Raw genomic sequence first — 20,471 nt, 5'->3', positions numbered from 1 at the left:
TTTTGCTGTTTTCTCCTATGTAGATACTGAAATCACCAAGTATTAAAATATATATTGACTTATTTCTAAAGGGTCTTATTGTGTTCTGAAGAGATCTTATTTACTTCCTCATCCTCTGCAACAGATGTTGAACACTGTTGCCTAAGCTACACTTATTTTCATCATTTTTTGCAAATGCTCATGATGAGCACTGATTGTACACAACCAAGTACCCCATGAAATTATGTTTCTTGTTGCCTTTGGAAACCAAATAAAAGCAACTCCACAAACTCTTTTAACTGCCTCTCCAAAGAGAGCTTGTGATTCATCTGTCCATTTATCTGTAAGTCCCTTTTAGCATTTGATTACATTTACAGCAAAAATGTCAATATTTAATATGATTCCATTTCTCCAGGGCCATGTTGACTCATTGGCTATGGGACAATGAACTTATATTTAGAATGCCAGCAGTTGAGTTAATGTTTATAAATGGTCTAAAAACTGTATAATTCTATGTACCCACCCCCACCCCCTCAGCCCTTTTCTGGCATTCTGCTATCACTATGCAGAAGTAAGAATCTATATAGGACTGAGTGCCATTCTTTGTTGCATGGGTTGTCATAAGCAAAGAATTAGACAAGTAGTGGCTGATCTGCTGGTGACAAACCTATCTGGATATAGCTAGAGTGGTCGTAGGAATGCAGACATACTTGGGCTAGTACTATACTTCTAACTTTTTGCAACATAGCAGAATCTATAGAGTATGTGGTCCATGTATGACTTCCAGAAATCCAGGATCATCTCAATCCCACAAAACATTGGAATGGGACTTTTATGATGTAGGACAAGTAACAAAGTAATAAATGCAGATTAGCTTTCTTCAACAAAGCCTTTGACTTCCCTCCTCTACCCACTTCAGAAGAACATTCAGATGATTATTTAGAAGAATATTCAAGACCTAGAATGTGTTGATTTGCTATTTGTAATAAATCTATTCCTTCCCTGACATCCTACATACTTTATTAAAAAAGGCTAAGCTCTGTTGTTTTTTTTTTTTTCCATTTCACCTTTTGAAATACAACAAAAATATACCTCATCATCATTCTGCAGTTGGGGATCCTCACTGCTGAGAGGGGGAGGAGCTGTAGTGATAGTCAGAGTGACCGATGGGACAAGACCAGGGGATTCACATAGAATGGGTTCTGTCTTGATAGTCGTTGAAGTCAGGCACCATTCCTCACCGGCCAGATTAGCTGGTAGAAAAAGAAAATGCACAAAAGTTAGAATTGATGAGGGCACCAGATGAAATGAATAAATATGATCACTAACTTTCCACTCCATAAAGAAATGTTTCCAAGAAAAAGAAAAAGAAAAATGGAGTCAGAATATGTACTGTTACTTTTCAAACATGCCTGGATCAATTACTGGTGGACTTCACCACTCCCACCATTTGCTTTACCAGTTCCTCAAGTCTTTTCCTTTTTCCCATTTTTTCTCATTTCTTTCTCCTCCCAGATTTCTTGTCCTTAGGTAATAAGTGTCTGGAGGAGCTCCAGCAAGTACTGATCCTTGTTCTTAAGGGAAAGTGCTGGCCTAAGCATCAGGATCCCAGCATCTTAGCTCTGGCTCTGGTCTTGATTTCAGTGACTCAGCCATTCATTACTTCCCTCAGCCTCCACCAAAGTGTAAATCTTGAAACAAAAAATAGGGAGAACTCTAGGGAAGCAGATAGGAAGCACTACTGTTTTATTTTTAATGTACTTTAAAAGCATCTCTTAGTTCTTATCAGCTTAGTTCAAAGTTAAGTCCAAAAGACAGTCAGTGTCAAATAGGAAAGAAAAGGGGAAAAAGGGTAATAATTATACCATCAAGAGTGTAAATAAACTGTCCAGTAAGAGAAAACAAGCTGTTGGACTAGGGACCCTAAAAGGTCAATAAATGTAAGACTGGCTGGCATAGGTATAAAGTGAGATTTTTTAAAACCTCTAAGAACAAAATGAAAAACTAAAAGAGACAAATAAATTAAATAGGGTAGGGCATGGAGAGTGTGGGGAAAAGTATGGACAACAGAGAATCTAAAAGGGAAAAGTTCAAGGAGCCACTGATAATTAGCAATTAATTAGAAATAAAGATAAAATATTTCTTAAATAAGAGATATTAAGGCAAAGATTTCATTCAATTTTTAAAAATAATTTCTTTTTGTTGTTGTTGTTGTTTTTAATAGTTTTTATTTACCAGATATTTGCATGGGTAATTTTACAACATTGACAACTGCCAAACCATTTGTAAAAACAATTTCAATGCAACTTTTTCACAATGTATGTCATATACCATATTCTAGGCTTTCTAAATCTATTAACAACAAGGTATGTCTTTATAATAGGGCCAGATGATTTTTTCCTCCTTAAGTTAAGTTTGGAATGGATCTTACTTTAATTACAAATCCCCCTTCCCCCACTTTATTTTCTATGGTAACAAAAACATAGGCCAGAGTTTTCTTGGTTGGAAAGGTCTGGACTTTTTAAGCCAAGTTTATGAAGCTGTTGTACTTCCTGGTGATTCATGGGTATTTCCACTTACTTGCACCAAGATAGACCTCACAACCTGGCAGAAGGAGGAGGGGCAAGAAACAAAGGGCTTTTTGATGGAGACTGGAGGACTAAGACCACACTGTACTCCAATTGAGTTCTGAGTCAAGTACAAACTTAAGTTTCTAATTTAGGGAGGCCCTGGAAAGCAAAGCAGAGCTCAATACTTCCATCTGCTCCCAAATGCAAGGAGTCAAGAAGTTTCCCCAGTAAATACACATCCAGATCTTTTCTGTAACTTTTGACACTACTGAGCACCCTTCTACCTTCTGGATATTTTTTTCTTCCTTCCTTGAGTTTATTGAATTTGCTGTCTCTTATTTTTCCTCCTGCCTCAGCTTTTTTTTTTTTTTTCTTTAATTTTAAATCTATGATCAAAAAAACAAACATTTCCACAATGTAGTATAACAAAATAAGATGATTGAACATGAAACTATAAATCTTTTTTGTAAAGCATGTTATTTCTTTTAAATATATAAAAGTTATCATGGAATTTCTTTTTTCTTCCCTCCCTTTTTACACATACAGACAGACAGACAAACAGACTTCTAGTTATAGTTCTTTCTCTGGATGCTGATAGTATTCTTCTTAATATGTTCTTTGTAGTTAATCTGGGTATTTGTAATAATCAAAATAACTTATTCACTTTTATTCTTAAAACAATATTGTTATTACTATATACAATGTTCTCTTGGTTCTGTTCACTCCACTCTTCATTATTTCAGCAAATCTGTCCATGTTTTTCTAAGGTCACTGAGCTCATAATTTCTTATAGCACAGTAGTACTTCATTACAATTCTATGCTACAAATTATTCAGCTATTATCCAATTGATGGGTATCCCCATACTTTCCAGTTCTTTGGCACCACAAAGACAAGTGCTATAAATATTTTAGATTTATATATTTTTAAGTTTCTAAATTTATAAATCTCTAACTCTTTCAGTGTTTTTTTTTTATTTCCTCTATTCCCTAAAAGTTGATATTCCTAAGACCTTATCCTTGCACCCCTCTATTTAATTGCCTTCAACTATCACCTGTGCAGATGATATTTGAATCTTATTGGGAATTCAGTTGTTCATCATGCATTGTACTCACTGCTATATAAATATATGTGTGTGTGTGTGTGTATGTGTAAACTGCATTTTACTAGTCAAAATCAGATCAATATAAATATTATCTTAGAGAACTAATAAAAATATCGCACTCCTCTCAATCGAGAGGTGACACTAGAAATTTGAACTATGCTATCTGCTAAAAAGAAGCAATCTCTGTTTAAAATATTGTTCTTTGTTACAAGGGTGGGGTGGGAGGAGGGTAGGGAGAAATTATATTGTGGTACAAAAATAAAAGACATCAATAAAACTTTTCCTTTTAAATGCCATGCCTAAAAATGTTTGTGTCTAACCCGGTAGAACAACAATCAATAAATTCATATAAATATATAAATTAGGGGTCATTCCACAAGAATGCATGTTTATATTTCACATTAGGAAATTTAACAAATATATTTCCATGTTTTACAGCAACTAGATGGTATAGTGGATAGAGCAGTAGACCCAAAATCATAAAAATCTGAGATTAAATTGTTTCATTCACTGACTAGTAAAGCGATCTTGGACAAATCACTTAACCACTGTCTGTCTCAATTTATCCATTTATGAAATAAGTATTTTACAAATATCTAATTTAATTTTCACAGCTACCCTGGGAGGTAAAATACTTTGAAAACCCTATAGTGTCATATAATCTTAGCTATATCATTTTATTATTAATAATATTATTATTATTATTATTTACAAATAATTATCCAAGGCAATGGAAGCAAGCATAAATTTGTGAAGTGCTATAAAAATGCAAGATATTATTATCATCATCATAAAAGTTTTACAGGTTAAAAAGCAAGGAGGATTCACATGAGTCAACAGTGAAGTTTGGAGAAACTGAGCTGGGACTAATTTATATGTGAGCCACAGATGGTGTCTAGCACATTAGAATGAGGAACAGACAGTCATGGATCATGCTCTCTAGGGCATATCCTCAATGCACATATGTGATTGCAGTATAAAATGGTTGCCTGATTCAATCCATTTCTAGATGTAGTTCTAGAATAAAAGATCTTGGGTTTGAAAGTGTACAGTGACAAAGAGGATGAGGTCTCTGACCCTCGGATCCTTGGATGCTGCTACTGCCCTAAAAGAGATGGTATTGAAGGTCTATATATTTTAAATAAGCTAATCACATCACACACTATTTACAGACTCTTCTCTAATTCAATCTTATGATCTCATTCAAATTAGTACATTTAAGTCACTACATCTAAGTTAATATAAATGAATATTTGTTAATTAACCAATCCCATCAGAAACATCACAAAATAAAGTAAAAGAGTTCTGAGTCTACCCACCATACCATGCTATTATGATTCTAACTTTAGACTCAGAAATCTAGGCCGGGTAAGTGGTTTAAAGAAAACAGCATTCAACTGGCAACTAAAATTGGAAGATGAGTTTTCTGGCTGAGCTGCTGGATGCTGGTTTCCATTTTGTGCTTCTAAACAAATAGATATAGAATTAGAGAAAAGATGAGAGGTGCATCTTTTAGGGGTGGTGGGAGATGAGAACAGGGGAATGGGAGGAGCCCCTCACTTAACTATAATTTTCCTATCCAAAACTCTTTCTTTTTTCTTTTCTTTTTGGTTTTTACTGACTAAAAAAAGACCCAAAAGGCCATAATAACTCTAAATGTGAGCTCTCACTTAGAGACTTAAATTTTTGGCTGTTCTACAAAAAGCAAGAAGCAGGAATTATTTTACACAGTACAAGGGCTTTTAATTTCTAAACAACTGGGAAAAGATAAAATAAAAGAGTCAACAACCATCTTTTAAAAAATATAGGAGGAGCTATGTTTTGTAAAACATGCTTTTTTCTCTTTTTCTAAGTAAAAACTACTATCCAATGAGGCTGATATGGGAGAAATTCCCAGCATGGCCACTTACTTATTAGCTATCTTTTCAGCTTTCTGAACTTTCTTCTTCTATAAAATATGGGTGACCGACTATATCCCAGGGCTTCTATAAGAAAAGTATTTTTATAAATCAGAAGTGCTAAATTGATTTGAACCCTTATTATAATCATTATTTCTTTAACCTCTCCCAGGAATTAGTACTCCCTCTTTCATGAAGTTATATTGTGTACACTGGATATTTTCTTTCTTTTCTTTTTTTAAAATTTTGAATTTTCTGTATTCCTCACATGCAATATAAGCTTATTAAAGACAGAGGTTGCCTCTGTGTGTGTGTATGTGTGTGTGCATGTGTGTGTGGGCGCGCACATGTATGCAGCTTTTATATCCACAGTATCTCCTATGTAGTTGACACTTAATAAAACTTTGCTGAATTGGGTTGAGTTGTTGAATCAACAATAATCTTGGCAAAGCTATTTTGAGAGGGTAGAGTTGACATCATATATTACTTTGGATTGTTTTTAAGACTCAAAAAGAAGGTTTAGCATAGTGGAATGAATACTATCTTGGCAGTCAGGAAATCTGAATCTTATTTGCACTCTCCCACTAGCTGTGTGACCTTGAAAAATGAGAGCAGGTCATCTATATATGGTCATACATCATCCCAGTTGATCCTCACAATAACCTTGTGAGCTGTCAGATACAAGTATTATTAGTTTCATTTTACAAGTAAGGAAACAAGCCTAGAGAAATTAAACAACTTGTCTAGTTCTCCATAGCTTGTAAGTGGGGGCACTTGTCTATTATACTATGTTTTCTCTAGTTAGTATTTTCACACAGTTGTAGAATTAGGTCTTGATAAGACTTAAGAAGCTAGTCCAGCCTTATCCCAAAGTTTTACATATGAGGAAATTGAGGTTAAGAGCCAGTGCCCATCATCACACAGTTGAGAAATATCTGAGGCAGGGATATGAACTAAAGTTATCCAGATTTCAAATTCATCATCACAGCCACTATTTCATGCAAATTTCTGAATTACTTAACTTCTCTGGGCTTTGGCTGCCTGTTTATTCAATTTATAAAATGAAAGATGGAGCTATAGGATATTCACTATCCCTTTCAAATCTAAAATTCAGTTTTCACAAACAGCATTTAGTTTTATCACTAGGGTGTACTAAGATTTTCTGTGCTATGACCTTTCCCACCATCATGTCATCTCACTTTCATGTCTTCATCTCACTCTGGTATCTTTTTTTCTCCCTTCACAAACCATAATACTGAAGTACATGTCTCAATACATCATCTCCTGTCCCCAATTTGATAAATTCCAGTGGCCCCTTGTCACCTCCAGGATCAAATGCAAAATTCTAAGTTTGGCTTCTGAAGCCTTTCATAATCTTGTCCCTTCTTACATTTTCAGTCTTTTTATTCTTTATTCCCTTCCAGGTACTCTATGATCCAGCAACAAGTGACCTCCTTGTAGTTCTTGAAACAAGACACTCCATTGTCTGAATTGGTACATTTTTACTGGCTGCTCCCTCCTGCCTGGATTCAATGTTTTCCTCATTTTAATACCGGTACCTTCCCACTATTTTCTCTAATTGCTGTCTCTCTACTATACTGTGAGTTCTTTAAGAGTAGCTTCTTTTTATCTCTCTTGTATCCCTAGAACTCATCACAGAGTCTGGTATTCAGTATGCACTTAATGATGCTATTTACTTGATATGATTTCATACTACTTAAATATTCTTTTGCCAAAAGTCAGGCTTAATTAGCACTTTTCCCCAACATTACCAACTATCTGCAAAAGAACACTAACATCTCAATTCTTTCAATTTTTCAGTCTTTGAAAGCAAAAAATAGGTTGTTAGTAGGCAATATAATCATAACAGAAAATTCTAACAAGAAGGATAATTGGATTGAGGCAAGTTCCAAATCTACAGAAAATAAAATTTACCAATGAAACTGAAGCCAGAGTAGGAACAAAGTCAGGCTGTGCTTCCTCTGCTATTCCCCTGAATACTGCTTGGATAATTACATTGGAGAAATGCCAATCCTCTGAAAAAAGAACTTAGACAAGCCTTAATTTAGGAAATTTGAAGTATCTGGTTATTTTATAAATAAGGCATTTACATATGTCCATATATATAACACACAAACATATATATGCCATCATCAACAAAAAGAAAGCAACCATCTCAGAGAAGAGGAACACACAGATGCTACTTAAATGAATCCAATGGATCCTTATTTTCATCAATGTTGGAGTAACTATGTACACACAGGACACTGAGCTATTTGCTATTGATCAGGAACATAGAAAGGTCAGACAAGACAAAAGTGGCTGCCCTGATTGGACTTACAATCTAAATTTGAGGAGGAGTAAGACATACTAGAGCAAAGTAGTACAATATTATATGTAATAAGAGTAAGGCAAAATTGTAATTATCAGGGGAAGTTAAGGAATGATCATTATCAAAGGATGAGAATTCAGAAAGTTTTCATGGAAAGAATGGAAAATACCCTGTCCTTTAAAGACAGGATAACATTTCAATAGATTTGGGTAAAAGAGAATACTAAAGGACCAAGAAGACATTTCAGAAAGAAGCAAAAAAATGTATAAAAGGAAGAAAACAAGATATAACTGAAGGAAGATGAATGCTGTCATCTTCAAAAACTTTTCAAATTTGTTGCATTACTAAAAAAAAAATTAAATAAAGGTGGCCTAGCTGTACCTGATCTAGAACTACATTATAAAGCAACAGTCACCAAAACCATTTGGTATTGGCTAAGAAATAGACTAGTTGATCAGTGGAATAGGTTAGGTTCACAGGGCAAGATAGTGAATAAAAATAGCAATCTAGTGTTTGACAAACCCAAAGATCCCAACTTTTGGGATAAGAATTCATTATTTGACAAAAACTGCTGGGAAAACTGGAAATTAGTATGGCAGAAACTAGGCATGGGCCTGTTAGGTTCCTACTAAGTGCTAATGAGATAATGAGATATTAGGTTCTTACTAAGTACTAAGTCGGTACTTAACAATTCTCTAGTTCTGGTCTTTAGCTAGGAGTTCAACACCTTTGAATTCCTGAGGAAGAGCTTGCATGCTTAGGAGGAGCAAGTTCATTGGTTGAAGTAATTTTTCCCAGAAGCCCTTGCATTATCCCATGCCCATTCTCTGGGAGGATAAAAGAGGGCAGCTCTGGAGGAAAGAGAGAGTTTTTTTTGGACGAGACGAGGCAGCTCTCTGCAGGAAGGGAATTCGGCTCTCTACAGGAAGAAGAATCTGTCCGAGAGATTTGAGTTGACACAGCAGATCTCTTCCCAGAGAGTGATTGGCAATAGCATGTTACATGGACCCACATTTAACACCACATACTAAGATAAGATAAAAATGGGTCCAAGATTTAGGCATAAAGATTGAAATCATAAATAAATTGGAGGAACATGGGATGGTTTACCTCTCGGACTTGTGGAGGAGGAAGGAGTTTGTGTCCAAGGGAGAACTAGAGACCATTATTGATCACAAAATAGAAAATTTTGATTACACCAAATTAAAAAGTTTCTTCACAAACAAATTTGTTGCATTACTAATCGGTTTTTGAATTGGAATTTGGCTTACCAACGTACACAAGCATAATAAAATTAAATTTAATTATTTTATTTTATAGGAGATAAACACTTCTGTATTCAGAAAAGCCTATCTTTAGTCTGTTTAAAACGATTTCTCACAAATAGGTCAAAAGGATATTCCTTTTTTTTCCCCATTTATGCTGGGATTTGATTTTAATTACTTGGAAAAATATTTAAGAAGTGGAAATATCTTTAAGCTAACACAAAGATCAATGGCTAAAGTTGAGAACAGTGAATGTATAGTTATAAAATGAAATTATATTATTATCCTGTAAAAAATTTAAAAAGAAGTGGCTGGAGAATAGCCTGGAAACACTAAAGTGATCCAGAAGGAAGTAAGCAAAATCAAGAGAATAATTTATCTATAATTGGGGGGTGGGGAGAAATATCAGAAAAACAATTCTGAGCAATACAATGTTCCAACCATGATTTCAGAGGACTGATGATGAAGAATGCTGGGTACTTCATGACACAAAGACATATGCAAAATGAGAAATACATTTTTGAATGTGACCAATGTGAACATTTGTTTTATTTAACTATGTTTACTTATAATTTGTTATTGTTATTGTTGTTCAATCATTTCAATTGTGTCAGACCCTTTGAAAAAACTTCTATTTGGAGTTTTCTTAGCAAAGTTACTGGAGTGGTTTGTCATTTCTTTCTCCAGCTCATTTTATAGATGAGAAACGTGAAGTAAATGGGGTTAAGTGACTTACTTTGGCTCACACATCTAGTAAGTGTCTGAGGTCAAATTTGAACTTAGGTTTTCTAATTTCAGACTCAGATAACTACTTACCCTACCTAGCTGCCCATGCTTATGATACAAGAATTTTATATTTCTTTTTTCTCTGCAATGGACAGTGAAAGGTGAGAGGGGAAAAATAAACAAATACTTGATAATTGGAAAAAAAACATATTACAACTTTTTTTAATGGACAGACAAATTTTAAATTTCACCAACAGTAAATTCCTGTCTTCCCACAAACTCTGCAACATTATTGTCTTTTATTTTTATCATAATAGCCAAACTGAGGAGTATGAGGTGAAATGTGAGAATTGTGATAATTTGCTTTTCTCTCTTATTAACAATTGAAAGTATTTTAAATATACTTGTTAATAATTTATTATTTTTTTCTTTGAAAACTTTTAATATCTTTTGCCCTATTTATTTATTGGGAAATGATTCTTGTACACACACACACACACACACTTTGGATACCAGATTTTATTTGGGGTAAAAATTTGTGTCCAAATCAATGGTTTCACTTCTTTTTCTGGTTGCAATGATTTCTCTCATACAAAAACTTTCTCAACTTTATATAATGAAGACTGTCTATTTTCTTCTTTTGTAAACTCTAACTCATTTTGGTTATGAATGCTTCCATTAGTCAAAGTCTTAAAAAATACTTACTTTTATTTTACTTTTTTCCCACTAATACAATATCTTTTATTTGGTCACTCTTCCACTTAGACTTATTTTGCCATATGGTATAAATGTATATTAAATCTATTTCTACCAAACTTAAAGTTTTTTTCCTAGTAGTTGTTTTGAGTTTATTATACTCTGGGCCATTGTATTCATTGCTGATTAATTTTAATAAACCTTACAATATACTCGTATTACTTAATATGCAGGGTATACTGTAGCGAGCTGTCGTCTCCAGAAGCTGCTGGATCGCTCTCTGGGAAGAGATCTGCTGTGTCTACTCAAATCTCTCCGACAGATTCTTCTTCCTGTAACGAACCATTGTCTCCAGGCAGTTGCTGTTAACTCTTGTCCAGAGAAGTGACTTCCCTTCCTGCAGAGAACCCCGTCAAGCCTGATGCAATGCAGAGTCTTCTTCTTGAATCTCCTCTAGCTCTTATCCTTCTCCAGGCCAATCTGCTCTCTGGGCCCAATGCTGTCTCTTTTATCCTCCCAGAGAATGGGCGTGGGATAATGCAAGGGCTTCTGGGAAGAACCACTTCAGCCAATGAGCTTGCTCCTTCTATCAAGTCATCCTGAGTTCTCACCTTGTCACTGTCCAGACAACCTGAGTTCTCACCTAGTAATCCTAACATCTCCCCCTTTTTTTTGATTTAGAACATAGGACAGTCATGATCTTGAAACATAAATCCATCAATATGGGAAGTATTACACATAATTACATAAATTACATAAGCACATAGTAACATAGTAACATAATACATGCTAGAAGTATATGACAAATAACATAATCAAATAATCATAAATTGAAAATTTATAAATGTCCATAAGTCCATTGTCCAATAGTCTCATCTTGTGTGAGGAAGTCCAATGATTCCTGCTGGTTTTAAAGTTCTTTAACAGTCTTTTTATTAGCCATGCTCTTTCGGTGTAAGATGTTTCTTAGATCTTCTCCTTTATTTTGAGGTCTTTCTCTTTTTCTGTCTCTCTCTGATGGACAAGGCGAATATGACTTGTTGGCACCCATCTGATTCCTTCTCCTGCTGAAGAAATACAAGCAAACCCTCTCCCCCAGGCAGTTAACCTATCTGGTCCCTTCCATTCACCACTTTCTGGATCTCTCCACATCACCTGGCGATTATCTAAGGACAGTGGAGATGCTCGCACTGGACACTGCCCTTTTGGTGGGTTATAAAACCTGTCTGCCGGAGCCAGTGCATCTTTGTCAAAAATTAGAAAATTAATGGTATAGAGAACTAAATTTAGAAGTTCCCTAGGGCTACCTGTGGCTCCCCCTTTCTTTTGTTTTTGGAGGAGTGTCTTAATATCTCTGTTTCTTCTCTCTACTATTGCCTGCCCTTGAGGATTAAAGAGTATGCCCGTGGTATGTAAAATCTTATACTGTGCACAAAAGTGTGTAAAATGTTTGGACGTATATGCAGGTCCATTGTCTGTTTTTATTGCTTGTGGCACACCCATAATTGCAAAAGCTTGTATAAGGAATTCAGTGACCACTCGGGCTATCTCTTTTGCTGCTGGCATTGCAAATGTGAATCCTGAAAAGGTGTCTACCACGACATGAACAAAAGATAGACGACCAAAAGATTTATAGTGAGTCACATCCATTTGCCAGATTTCATTGGGTCTCAAACCACGAGGATTCTTCCCTGGAGGCAGTGTAGGATCTCTTTCCATATTATTCTCTCTGGGTCTGTTCCTTGAGTTTACAAATTATTATGCAGTATTGTGGGCTAACTCCAAGTGAGGGAGAATGTTTAACTCAAGACCTACCTGGAGACTTAGCTCTTCTAAGAGTACTTCTTCCCAGATGCACTTAGGAATACAGAATACATACAATATAATCATGCTTGTTTGCCAGTGACTTGATACAATGTTTCTAATATCTGTAGTAGGTCTCTCCAATTAAGTTATATTGTATTCAAGGCAGGGAGGAGCTTTCTGAAATCATATATTCATCCCCCAATTATTTACTGAGTATTAATTGAATGACACAATATCAAGTTCTTTGGCATGTCATAGAAGTAAAATCTTCAGTACCAAAAGTTGTCTCCTTTTGTGTGACCTTCCTCCATTGCCCCTGAAGTAAGTGAAAAAAATGAGGTTTGTCTGAAAATACCCAGTGCCTGCAATTGCATGATAGGGACTTTGTTTTTGTAGGCTATTAAGCAGACAAAAGAGACACTATTAGCAAAGAAATATTGCAGTTCCCTTCTTTAATAGAAAAGGAAAACCAAACACAAAGAAAATGAATGGTGAGTGCTGAAAGACCATGTCTTTAGATTCAAAGACACAAATTCATAATCACTCAACACAGCAGATATTTGATCATGTTCTTTCTTTAGTTCATTAGTGCCAGGAGATTGAATTACCAGATCTGAGCTGATGATTCATTCTCATATATTCTCTCTTTCTGTATGTGTGTGATTCCACCTCTTCCCCCTTTTTTACCCCCTATTCAGTTCTACATACAGCTGAAGAAATCAAACCAGACCACTTTCTCATCTTCCCTACCCATCACCCTCCTCCTCCTCTCCCTCCCCAAGCATTGTTGACAAGTCAGATTTCTTCCGTACTAGAAGCTAGAAGCTTGAAGAAATTGTGAATCATTTCTATTCTTTTCTTGGCATACTTCATCAAAGATTAAATCCTATTGCATCACAAATTATACCATTTCCCATATCCATTCATTCCTTTCCATCCATGCTGCTATAGTCCTTAGCTAGTTATCATCTGGACTATTTTACCTTGTCTTAATACCCACCCCCTCCATTTACTTTACCACCATTTGCTAAATTTTTTTTTTTGGCATTTTCTATTTCCCCCAAACATACTAATCTCCATCTGAAGGCACTCTAGTGATTTTCAATCATATATCTTTAAAAACTTAATTTTATCAGTGTAGCTACTCTGTATTTTGGCAAAATGCAGTTTTTCTTTTCTTTTGGCTTTAGTGAATTAACTTGGTGACTCTAGGTGGCCACAGCAAGCAAAAACAAAAAAAGACAAAATCCTCATTATTCTGTGGCCAATCTTCTGGCAACAAACCATTTTAAACTGAACTAGTCTAGGCCTTGGATAAGAGATACACAATTGATAATTGGCTCTATTATCAAAGACTTTCCAGCTCTGAACTTCCAGAGCTCATTCTCCAAGAGCAAAGCTTTTGAGAATTCTTAATTAAGCAGTAGGGGTCAAATTATATTTTGAATCAAATTCAAGTTCCTTGTACTATGTTAGAAAATCATGCATGATGCACTGGAAGGAATGCCTAATTTGTCAAGGGATCTGAGTTTGAATCCTAACTCTGTAACTTGCTACTTGTATGGCTTCCAATAAGTCACTTAATCTCTTTGGACCTCAGTTTTCTCATCTGTAAAATCACTGACTTTTATGTTCCTTCTAGCTCTAAACTCATGTTATGACCTTCTATACTACTACACTGTCCTTGTTTCATTTTAAATGCCACTTCCTATACCAATGAGCAGACAAAAAAAAAAAAAAAACTGAGTTCAAATCCAGCCTCAGCCACTTACTATGTAGCCATAGACAAATCACTTAAATTTTGTCTGGTTCAATTCCCTTAAATGTGAAATGAATATAACATCTATTTCCCAAGGTTGCTATGAGGATAAAAAAAATCATATTTATAAAGCACTTAACATAGTGCCTGGCACATTGTTGTTGTTCAGTTCAGGGACATGGTCAGTTGTTCAGTTCTGAGTTCTCATGACCCCATGAGATATTCTTGGCAAGGATACTGAAATGATTTGTCTTTTCTTTCATCAGTGGATTAAGGCAAACAGAGTTAAGTGACTTGTCCAGGAAGTGTCTGAGGTTAGACTTGAACTCAACTTTTCTAGACTCAAAGTGCAGCATTCTATCCACTGAGGCACCTAGCTGTCTCAGCATCCTCTGTGCCTAGCATATAGTAAATACTTTATAAATATTGTGGATTTTTGTGTTTTGGGGGGGGGGGGTTACTAATTTAGGTTACCACTCATTCTACACCTATCCCATTCATTTTCCCCCAATCAATCTTGGCCTTTTAAGGATCACATTTTAATTGGTCCATCCCTGCTTTCGAAAATTAGATCATGATTTTAATGTGTCCCTTCCATATCACTGCCAAAAGTTGTCCCCTCCCCTATAATAGTTCTCAAAGCCATATCTTCTCCTGGATATCTTCCTGGATTAATCCAAAAAAAGATGATTGTTGTTTGTAATTATATTAGTCACCTCACTCTCTCTAGACAAATAATACTCATGCATGTTTTCCACCAAAAGTTAGCACAGATTGCTAACTTTAAATGACAGATATTTCATTGTTGTAATTATCTGGGAATTAAAATATCAAATGAGAAAATATTTATAAAGTCTGGCACACTAGAATCTATAGTCAAATGAAGTTCTGGATTCAAATCCTACCTCTTATACTTAATAGTTATAGATGCACTACCGTGAAAGTGACAACCTCTCTGAGATTCAAGCAACTTTCAAAGACTGTAAGTCATAGATAGATTTCAATCTGAATCAGATGGAAGGAGCTCCTGAACTGACCAAAATCACAGATGCTATACATAATTATACTAATAAGTATATATTATATTAATTAATTACTAAGCATTTTAAAGCACTTACTATGTATCAAGCATTGTACTATACTCATTTTGTACTATGCTCATTTCATTCTATTTGATTATGCATGTTCTTTGATACCAAGAACTTAAATACTTACTATGTGATAAATACCATGCATAAGAAATAGTGAAATAACAAAGAATATTTTTTTTTTAGCAAATAAAGCAACTAAACTTGACAAGAGCATGAGGCATTTGTCATGCAAAATCTGTTTTGTTTTCAAGAGCCACAAAATATGCTTCATTATCTGTTCTTTGGGAATAAACCAAGATTATAATTATAGTACAATAATTTTGTGATGTTGTTTCATTAACTTTATGGTAGTTGTTGTGATATTATTCTCCTAGTCTGCTTTCTTCACTCTGTATCAAGTAATCCAAGTCTTCCTATGATTCTATGTTCCTCATATTTTTAATATGTTATGGTACAATAATTTTCTGATCAGGCTTACTAAGCACCCTAATACACAATGATGTACAGATTGAGATCTATGTGAAATCTGAGGAGAGAAAGGGATATTGAGAGTATCATGAAACACTGGAAAAAAATCAAGTTTAATCAATGAATGTGTATACCACAGAATACTAGCGGAAAAAAAAAGTATGGTTCTAACTAAAATACAGACTTATCCCCAAAATCTTTGTGTTCAATATAAACCTTATACAAGGTAGATAGTGGTCGCACGTGGAAATTTACAACTTGCTGAGCAGCCAGAATCTGCTGGTCTCATTTTCTGATACAAAGCAAAAAGAATGTCTATACCATCTTGGCTCAGACCCTCACTGGTTTTTCTAGATCCTTCTTATAAGAGAAAAAACTTGCCTAGAAACTTGCTGGTTGCCATGGATACTTCTACATTGGGTAATGCATGATGTGGTTAATGTCTTTTTTACAGTCTTCTAGTGGTTTTAGTGGGTCAGTCTCTCAAGGCTTGGCTCCTGTGGTTTCTTGGCCACATCAAATTCTGTGGCTTTTATGTTGAGAAGAATCGGTGGCTTCAATTCATTCCTAAAATATAGAAAAGTCTGATTTCCATGATAGTTTTTTTGGGTTTTTTTTTTTTTTTTTTTTTATTTTTTTTATTGTAATCAGTTTTTACAGGTCCATAAAGGGCAGAGTCTCTTAAATGCTTCTTTGATGGCACACCTTGTACTTGAGCTACTTGTGATATTTCTTCAGGATTATAGTGAAATTAAATGGAGAATCATTGTTTGAACATTAATAGACTTAGAATCTTAAGCCCTAGTTTTAAACTGAAACTCAACTTGCCCATTTATAAAATGAGGAATAATAACATCAGTCCTACCTACCTCACAGAACAATTGAAAAGACAAAATGAAAAATATACATGTGATTGCTAAGCTTTACTAGCTTTAAGCTGCACTAAGACTTTTGGGACATCGTATATGCTAACATTCTTTGTAAATTGTAAAGTATCACACTCATGGTTATCAGCATAGTCAACATTTCTATAGAATTGTAAGAATTAAAAAGCACTATACAGATATCATCTTCTTTAGGTCTTACCTTACAAAGTAGAACCCCTGGAAGACACAAACTATCCCATTTTTATCTTTGTAAACCAAACACCCAACATGGTGCCTTTAACATTAAGTACACATAGTGGGGATTTAATCAAAGCTCACTGAATTGAATGAAGGTAAGTACTATAAGTAAAATTAAAGAAAAAGAAAGTAAGACCTGAGAATGTAAACTGCTCACTCATAGTCACAAAAGCTAGCAAATGTCAGATTTGAATCCTAGTTCTCTGCTGCCCCCCAACTTTTCAAAACATTACAATGTTACTATTATCAGAACTATTTTTCCTTATATATTTAAGTTTATTGGTACTTTAATAAGAAAGGCTTTTTAGGTCAAATAATTTTTAAAATTTTAAAAATTATTTAAGACCCAGGAATACCACATAATATAAATATGTAATATATAATCATATAATGTAAATAAATACAATTTAGAAATGGAGAGAACTTTAGAGGCCATCTAGACCAAACAATTTATTTTCTGAAATGAGGCCGAGAATGAAAAAGTAACCTGTTCAAGGTATTATTTTAGAACTTAAAATTGTTAATTGAGTAAATGTGAATAGACTATAATTTTTTGATTAAATAAATCATAAGTGAGTAAAAGTCAAAACTGAAGTAAACTTCAAACAAATTGGTACACACTAGGTACTTTTTTCACAATGACCCTGTGAGATAAATATCCCCCATGAGCTGCTCATGATAACCTACTTAATGAGTATCTGTACTAAATTTCTACCCTGATGAAATTGTAGATCTTAAATCTTTTAGTTTAGTTTAGATCTGAAATGAAGCTTGGGGGTGAAAATGTTGGGTAGGGGGGCTAATGGGCATAAGGAATATAGGGGATAGAAAATAGAGAAGAAATAATTTCTAAGAAAGTGAAAATTAGGAGGATGTGTGGATGTGTGTTTAACCTTGCTAAGACCTACATTCCTCATTTCTTCATGCTTATTTTTATCTTCAAAATCAAAACATACAATTCACCAGCAGGTTTGTGATGGGACATATTGTCCAGTATACTTCAAATATTCACCCATGTGCACGCCAGTTCATTCTAGCTAAAAAGAGAAGTCTTGATGATTATTATTCTAATGCTGCTGTTGATTTACCCCAAAAGAAGGTGCTACCACCTTCATTTCAGACTTTCACATTAAGAATGATTCACTGTGGTTTGATTAGGATGTTATAGGATGAGAAAAAGATGGTTGGAATACAAGGAAGACATAACAACCCACCCACCCTCAAAAAAAAAAAAAAATCAATAAGTTCTTGAATGCAGAGAACTCATTTCTTCCAACTGATTCAGGTCCAAATATACCATTCAGATCTGAATTCCTAAGTTCTAGTGGAGGCAGTCAAGTACTATAATACTGAAAGCCTGCTTACTAGTTCTAGATGTAAGAGATGAGAAAGAGGAGGCATTTTTCACGATCTTTATAAGGAAGTGAATCGGAACACCAACATGTGATAGTATTTGACCTCTTTCAAATACTTAATACATTCCTAGTGCTTCTCTTTATGTCTTATTTATTCTCTTGATTCCTACAAGTAGGCATACTTATATGGAAGTAAAAGGCTGATTATTATTCTAGATATAGAGGATATGGGATTCTGGGGAGAAATGGGTTAGAGAAAGTGATAATAACAACAATTCAAACTTAATGATGCTTTTAAGGGTTTGCCAAATGCTTTGCTCACAAGAAACCCATGAGGTTTTGGTGTAAATATTATTACAATCCCCAGCAGTTTCCATTAATATCAGATTCAAGATCTGCCTTTGTTTTCTTTTTAGATCTGGGGTAAATTTTATAAATATTTGACATGTTGCATCTGTTTTTTACAAATAATCAATACAATCTGTTGCACCTTAACACTTCACTCCTAAGAGGAAGAGGACACCCACTTGGAACAACTGAACAGAATGTGCTTTTGGACAGATGATGTGAGATGTTTCCTGTAAGAGAATCAGCTGAGTCCTGATAAGATTAAATGCGCCCCCGCAAGTGTGCACATGGACCCCCCCCCCACACACACACACTTCTTACTGGAATAGATTGATTGCATTTCCTTGGGCAATAACATATAGCATTTAGATTTAGCAGACCTACAACACACAATAGACCCAGAGAAAAAGAAAATAAGAACTTGGAAGAAGTTTTAAAGTTTTGTCCCCCTGAACCTGAGCGCTAACTAGCAACTTAACTAAATTCCAACAAAATGTAAACACTTTAAAGATTGGAACAATGTCATTTTCTTCTTCTTTTACTTCTCATATTTATCAGGGAACCTTGTATAGGAAGTTAATAAATATTCATTGAATTAAATCATTAATCTTCCTAGGAATTACCTATGATACTTAAAATATAGGATAGCAACGATGAAGTACTTTTTTCACAATGACCCTATGAGATAAATAAATATCCCCCGTGAGCTGCTCATGATAACTTACCTAATGAGTATCAGTACTAAATTTCTACCTGATGACATCATAGATCTTAAGCATTATTTGTGAATATAATACACATACATACATTAAAAAAAATCTTATTTTTTTTATTGCATTGTTAACCTCTTTGAGGATGGGAAGGAAGCACGTATTTTAATTTCTTTTCCCCATCATATGATGTAATATGTTACTGGACATGAATGAATATGTTGACTTCAATAAACATATTAAGAAATTGGATGGATGAGGTGAGGGGCATTTATTAAATTTATTTTATTTATTTATTAAATGCCCATGTGCCTAGGCACTTGATAATAATCATTTCATTTTGAGTCACACAATCATCCTAGAAGGCAGGTATTATTATCCCCATTTTTCAGATGAGCAAACTACGGCAGAAAAATTAAGTGACTAATGCAAAGTCACACAGATAGGATTGTAAGCTGAATTTGAGCCCAGCTCTTGGTGACCACAGACCCAGTGTTCTATCCATTCTGTTATCTAGCTGATACCCTTCACCCCCCTCCATCCAATTCCTCAATATGTTTATTGAGGTCAACATATTCATTCATGCCTAGTATCATACTACATTATATGATGGGGGAAAGAAATTAAAAGACACGCTCCTTCCCATCCTCAGAGAGATTAACAATGCAATAAAAAAAATAAGATTTTTATGTATGTACGTGTATTATATTCATAAATAATGCTTAAAATCTATGATGTCATCAGGGTAGAAATTTAGTAGATACTCATTAGTACCATGAGCAGTTCATGAGGGATAACAATATTTGTACTATTTATCTCACAGGGTCATTGTGAAGAAAAGTACTTAGCAAACTCGAAAGCACTCTATTGGAGTTATTGTCATTAAATCCAACCATATCCTTCTTTTTTACACTGGGTCCCAGAATGAGGAAGTGATTTTGCTCAAGGACATACAATTATTAAGTGACAGAGCCAGGATTTAAAGTTAGTTTTGCCTCCACTATCCTCCAAAATGTTATCTATCTTTCACATGAAGACTTCTAATAAAGAGAAATTGACCATATTTACATTTTTGAACAATTTCTAATTGTTAGGAAGTTTTTTCTTCCAACCATCCATACTATGTTGCTAGATGGAATACCAGGAACAGCAGAGAACAGGATATCTAAGCAGTTGTAGGGATATGGCAAGTATAGGAAGGAAATTCAAAAAAAGAATTGGAAAGGCACAAGGTTTCAAC

General features: G+C 34.7%; 1 protein-coding gene across 1 annotated transcript in view; it reads right to left on the bottom strand.

The window, feature by feature from the left end:
• The window catches only part of CREB3L2 (cAMP responsive element binding protein 3 like 2), a 157,640-nt gene that overhangs the window by 46,994 nt on the left and 90,175 nt on the right, over positions 1-20,471 (bottom strand). The window contains exon 3 of the mRNA XM_074267816.1: positions 1,072-1,232. Within this exon, the coding sequence (XP_074123917.1) occupies positions 1,072-1,232 (161 nt within the window). The remainder of the gene's footprint in view (positions 1-1,071; positions 1,233-20,471) is intronic.

This window comes from Sminthopsis crassicaudata, chromosome 5, assembly GCF_048593235.1.
Source record: "Sminthopsis crassicaudata isolate SCR6 chromosome 5, ASM4859323v1, whole genome shotgun sequence".
Lineage (NCBI taxonomy): Eukaryota > Metazoa > Chordata > Mammalia > Dasyuromorphia > Dasyuridae > Sminthopsis > Sminthopsis crassicaudata.
The sequence above is the reverse complement of the archived record's forward strand: the minus strand, read 5'-3'. Positions and strand labels throughout refer to the sequence as shown.